The following is a 6000-nucleotide window of genomic DNA, read 5'->3' as shown; positions in this document are numbered from 1 at the left end:
GGATAAAGAGAGAAAGAGCCAGGGAAGGAGGGGTGAAGACAAATGTAACTGTCTCTGTCGCTCTGCCACAGTGTGCTATAGAACAACAACAAATCCACGCCGTTCTGGAAATGCACATCTTGTGGATTTTTCTCTATCATGCAGGTGTACACAGCTGAGACAGACTTACCAGAAAAGGCAAAAGAGAAGAAATTAACTGGAAATTGGTTTCAATGTATGCACTGACAATGAAGGAGATTTGTTTGTTTCTTGGTCATGCATCCACTGGACTCCCAAAAGCTACCTGAGGAAGTATACAGCAAGGAGTCATCTTTTGAGGAAGTGTTTATTCTTTTAGGATGTGTTCTCTCTGCTGTACCTCACATTTTCCCTGGCCACCCTTTCATTTGGGATATAATGAGGATTGATGGTTCATACCGGCTTTTCCCCTAAACATCAGCTGACTCTGGAAACCTGGCATCATGCCAGTGATGAAGGGGCTGCTGGCACCCCAGAACACTTTCCTGGACACCATTGCTACTCGTTTCGATGGCACTCGTAAGTACTGGCACAAATGCACACACACCAACCGCACAAGAGAGAGAGTGCTCAAGATGAAAATGTAGTTTTAAAGGTACCCTGAAGGATTTTCATGCCTATATCATCACCAGCACCAAATGAATATGCAAAAATAATGGCTTATTTCAAACAGGTTATTTAACAAACTTTTTTGTTCTATCATATAGTCTTGCTAAACATGCCAGTTAAACTATTGCCGTGTATAGCAGCTACCTGAATAACAACACATCTGGATAAATGAGGTTTGATACTATCACAGTAGCACGAAAGCACACATTGAGTATGTATGATGAGACTTTGCATCTGCATTTACAGTATATACTTGAATATTTCTGCACTTTCATAAATAATTTCCAGTCTTAAATAATTCTCTGCTTTCCTATAGCTCAAACAGCATGATGCTAGCAATGCCAAGGCCATGGATTCTGTCCCAGGGTTTTGCATGAACTGACCAAACTGAATGTTTTTCTTTCACCATATTTGATATAGTAACTTACAGTTAACCAGAAAGCATTTTTTCAATGTAGCATTTTCTGTTAAAACGACAAACATTTTTACATATAGATTACATTTGTTTTTACTAAAAATATACTAGGGATGAATGGATCAATTAGTGATTTTACTGTTTATTTAACAGCAAAATGAAGGCAAACCTTAAGCTTCAAAGTGAAAATCATTATCTAATAATAAATAGTCATGTCATAAACGATTCAACAATGGTCTGACACAAATATCTATATCTGTACTGTATTTCTGTACTACTATTATACATTATACTGATTACTGTAAATTAGTAAATGTATACTGTATATGTGCTGTATCTGTCCTGCAGGTTAATACATGTAGTGCACAGACACCACATACACTTGTGTGTTCTTGTTTTATCATGGGAGATAAATCTCTTGTTTTGTATTGCTCTCATGGCATGATATCTTTGAGATAAGTGAGTGTGTGTGTGTGTGTGTGTGTGTGTGTGTGTGTGTGTGTGTCATGGGAATAGAGATTGTCAAGGGACAAAGCTGTTTGTGTTCATGCAATCCTTTTACCTTGACTTTACAAGAACCTTCTCAAGCTACTAGTTAAAAGGCTGGTTAACAGTTTATAATTCTCATTCATAATAATAAAACCAATTATTGAATTTTTATATAATCCATTGAAATATCGATGTCTAATGACATTAGCATCACATTCACAACACAAAATGCTAAAATATAATCATTAAGCAAAACACAGTTTGATACAATTCATCATGACAGGAAATGTTATAATGTGATAATATAATTTCTTAACAGTATTTATACTAATACACAAAACAAAGGCAGCGGTACACATACACATATCTAAAGAAAAAAAGTAACATACAATCCTCCCATCTGTGCTTGCTTACTAGTAATGAAGAAAATCCTTCACACAGTTTACAAACTTAATCTCTTGTGTTAGATAACATCTCTCTTACACAAACACACAACAGCAAGTTTTTGCGCACACACAGCTTCTTATTTAACAATATGCTATTTTACAAGATATTATTGTAATCTATGGCCTAAAGACATGATTATAAAATTACACATAAAATACAATTATGAGCATTAAAAAATGACATTTTTAATTTTATTATTAAATTTCTCACAACTTCAGGGCATAATCACCATGATGCTAACCAAGTTTTGTGTGTGTGATGACATTAAAGTGCTAGTAAAAAATGAAGCTTTGACTTGTTGATGTGACTGAAGGGTTTAATACAGAAGATAGGGTTTGAGAAGTGGCTATCAGGACTGTTCAGGCTTTTCCTGTGAGTGTGCCAAATTTCAAACTTTTTACCACACAGTTCTATGGGCTGCCATTCACTCTCAGCCAAAGGATTGTTTTTCTAACTGAAGCTTGAATTGAAACTAACATTCTGTTTTAATTTGACATTATGAGGAAAGTAATGTTAATGATGTCTTAATGGGTCTTGATTTCATCTTAAACTATGATGAACACTTTAGAGACAGGTGATATGTCAGTAATGTTAACTTATCCTCTTGAGATAAAGGATCTTTCCTCGCAATGCTGGATGCTTCTGGGTAACAAGGCACCAGTGTACTCACGGCCCAAAATAGCTGTCCTCTTGTTGCCGTAGAGACCAGTTTTCCTGTGCAGTAGTTTCAGTGATGATAACAGGGTGAAACTGAGCTTTTGGTACTAACTGAAGACTTACTGAAAGAACTTGTGTCTATTTTGCACACACACACACACACACACAAAAACCTTTACTCTGATTGATTACCGATAAATGCTGATAATTTTACTTTTATTGTTTATAACCTTCAATTTTCTAAAACAATAAAATGTAGATCAGTGTTAGCTGTCACACAATTTTACTCCAGTGTATTTTATTATTCTATTCTATTCTAGTGTGAAAATGTTCCCACAATAACAGATTGGTGTGTAAAACTCTTGGACATATTTTAAAGATTCTATGCTGCAAATTTTAAATATTTTACATACTTTTGAAAATCCAGCATTTAGTTGATCCTGATAAGCGCTAATTGTCACAGTTGTAAACAGAACGGCTTCGGAAGTCGTGGCCTAATGGTTAGAGAGTCGGACTCGTAATCCAAAGGTTGCGGGTTTGAGTCTCGGGCCGGCAGGAATTGTAGGTGGGGGGAGTGAATGTACAGCGCTCTCTCCACCCTCAATACCACGACTGAGGTGCCCTTGAGCAAGGCACCGAACCCCAAACTGCTCCCCGGGCGCCGCAGCATGGCTGCCCACTGCTCCGGGTGTGTGTTCACGGTGTGTGTGTGTGTTCACTGCTGTGTGTGTGCACGTTGGATGGGTTAAATGCAGAGCACGAATTCCGAGTATGGGTCACCATACTTGGCTGAATGTCACTTCACTTCACTTCTACCATGAGGGGGTTTGGCATCACGCCATTTTTGTTTCCAGATGGAACTTTAAAGAATGCGACACACATCTCCCAGAAATCCTGTATAGGTCAATCAATCCGATGATGACTTCGAAACTCCTGAAGTGCTTCCAATTTAGTGTGAGATATGCATCAGATGTTCAGCCAACTGTCAACCAATGTGGGCTTGACGTCTGAGGCTGAGACTACGAATATATCTGCTGATGCTGCTGCTGATGTGGTACAGCAAGTGCCGAGACTTGCTACTGCTAATCCATCCACAAACATGCTGCTTTGAGCATATAAGCAAATACTGTTGCTGCACGTATAACATACATGAAATTACCCTGTAGCAGATCTATACAGGTGGAGCTGGGGAAGGTGGAGGGTTTTTGAAGTGTGCTGCAACTGCTACAGCAAGCACTACCCAAGTATTAAAATGCTGAGTGTTAAGCTCATTGGCTGCTGATGCAAAAAGAAACCAATCATCTGAGCCATGTGATTGATGATGCAATTTTATTAGATTGATTTATATAGATAGATAGATACAGGCAGTACAGGCGTAATACTGCACAAAACACAATACTCATAACTAGCTTTAGAATGTCCTTCACAACATTAATAATCCTGATGTCTCTTCTGTCCCACAGACAGCAACTTCCTCCTTGGGAATGCTCAAGGTCACCGTGGCTATCCCATTGTGTACTGTTCCGATGGATTCTGTGAGTTGACCGGGTTCGGACGAACAGAGGTGATGCAGAAGAACTGCAACTGTCATTTCCTATATGGCTCGGGTACTAGTGAGCAGGTTACTCAGGGTGTGGAGAAAGCACTGGAGAACAAAGAAGAGTATCAGGCTGAGGTGCAGTTCTACAAGAAGAATGGTAATAATACTGTAGGACTCTTATCGTGCATTACTTGCATTGCAAGCAGCAGCCAATTTAATACAGGGACCCCAAAAAATTCTGGTGTAGACTGTGTGATTTCCAAGAACTGAGTTCCCTTACATTGGTGGCTGTTAAATCTCAAAATTGCTCCACTGCTCTGCAAATTTTTATCTGACACAAATAAGAGCACTCTTCTAGTAAGCTGATGATCTAAATCAGGTGTGTTAGATAAAAGGGACATAGAAATTTGTAGTGCCTGGGGGTAGGTGGGGGGTTGACTGGAATGGGAAACCACTGCCCTACTTCATCTACAGTATATCACTGCTGTGACTTTGAGCTAAGCACTGTACTGAAATTTGCTGTAGTGTCTGTGCTATTACATTAGGCATTTTCCATTTAAGCAATGTTAAGTAAGGTTTATTTGTATGGCATTTTCACAATACACATTGTTTCATAGCAGCTTTACAGACTGGATAACAACAGTGGGGGAAAAAATTTGATCCCCTGCTGATTTTGTATGTTTGCCCACTGACAAAGAAATGACCAGTCTATAATTAATGGTAGATTTATTTTAACAGTGAGAGAGAAAATAACAACAACAAAAATCCAGAAAAATACATTTAAAAAAAGTTATAAATTGATTTGCATTTTAATGAGTCAAATAAGTCTTTGATCCCCTATCAATCAGCATTAGAGTCAAACGTAATGTCAAACTTAGAAAATTTATGTTACTAAATTACATTTGGACTGTAAAAGTTATGATTTATAGATAAGGTAGCCATAGTAGGAGTGACAGGTAGCCAATATAGAGACAATAAAATAAGGCTGATGTTTCTTGGCTCTAGCAAGCACTTTACCTTACATTTTGAACCAGCTGGAGCTTATTTATAGAGCCTGCAGGACATCCACTCAATAAAGCATTAGAATAGTCTAGTGTTGAGGTCATAAATGCATGAATAATTTTCAGCATTAAAAACAGCATATGGCAATAGCTGGGTAATTAAACAAACTCCAGGTCCTTAACCTGTAGTAGACGATGTAACAAAACCATGATTGGTTAGCAAATTATATTCTAACATTTGTACACTCACGAGATGAAAACTGTACTCATAATAGTTTTCTTTTATGCGTTTTAGTTAGCTCCCTCAGTGTATTTTGCCATGTTGAAATGGCATGACCGGTGGTGTTTCACTAATCACTGGAGGGAATCCTCACTTTCATTGGCAGCAACCTTTGTAGAACCAGTAGTACAGTGTTGTTAGTGATGTGCGAAGTGCAAAAATTTGAGAATAGAACACTTTTAATTACATGAGTTACCAGCAGACAGAGACAACAGGACAGTCTGTAACTGTACGGCCAAGGTACACTAGATATCAGAATCTAAATCAGAGAATTTAAATTGCCAGAGTACCTGAGCACAGTCGCAGACCCAGATCAAAGAGGCAGGCAGACACAGACAGATCTGCCAATCAAAATAAAACGCTCAGTAAAAAACCCATGAAAAAAGACTTCATCCTGATGTGAAACAAGATCAAACTCCCATACTTAGTAGAGAAACATTGTCAAGCTCAATCCTGACCAGACCCCAGAGTGGGCAATAACAATATTGTAAAACATGTTTAAAAATCTCAGTGCTTTTGGTAGTGTCAAGGCTGCTGGATACCA

General features: G+C 38.2%; 1 protein-coding gene across 2 annotated transcripts in view; it reads left to right on the top strand.

The window, feature by feature from the left end:
* LOC306852451 (voltage-gated delayed rectifier potassium channel KCNH4-like) overlaps positions 1-6000 on the top strand; it is a 57206-nt gene continuing 51206 nt past the window's right edge. Inside the window, exons 1-2 of one of the 2 annotated variants that reach the window (XM_079389302.1) lie at positions 1-537; positions 4099-4332. In XM_079389302.1, coding sequence (XP_079245428.1) covers positions 462-537; positions 4099-4332 — 310 coding nt within the window. In that variant the 5' untranslated portion in view covers positions 1-461. The remainder of the gene's footprint in view (positions 538-4098; positions 4333-6000) is intronic. The other variant, XM_079389303.1, reaches the window with a different exon arrangement.

The sequence above is a fragment of the Barbus barbus genome (genome assembly GCF_936440315.1).
Source record: "Barbus barbus genome assembly, chromosome: 32".
Lineage (NCBI taxonomy): Eukaryota > Metazoa > Chordata > Actinopteri > Cypriniformes > Cyprinidae > Barbus > Barbus barbus.
The sequence above is the reverse complement of the archived record's forward strand: the minus strand, read 5'-3'. Positions and strand labels throughout refer to the sequence as shown.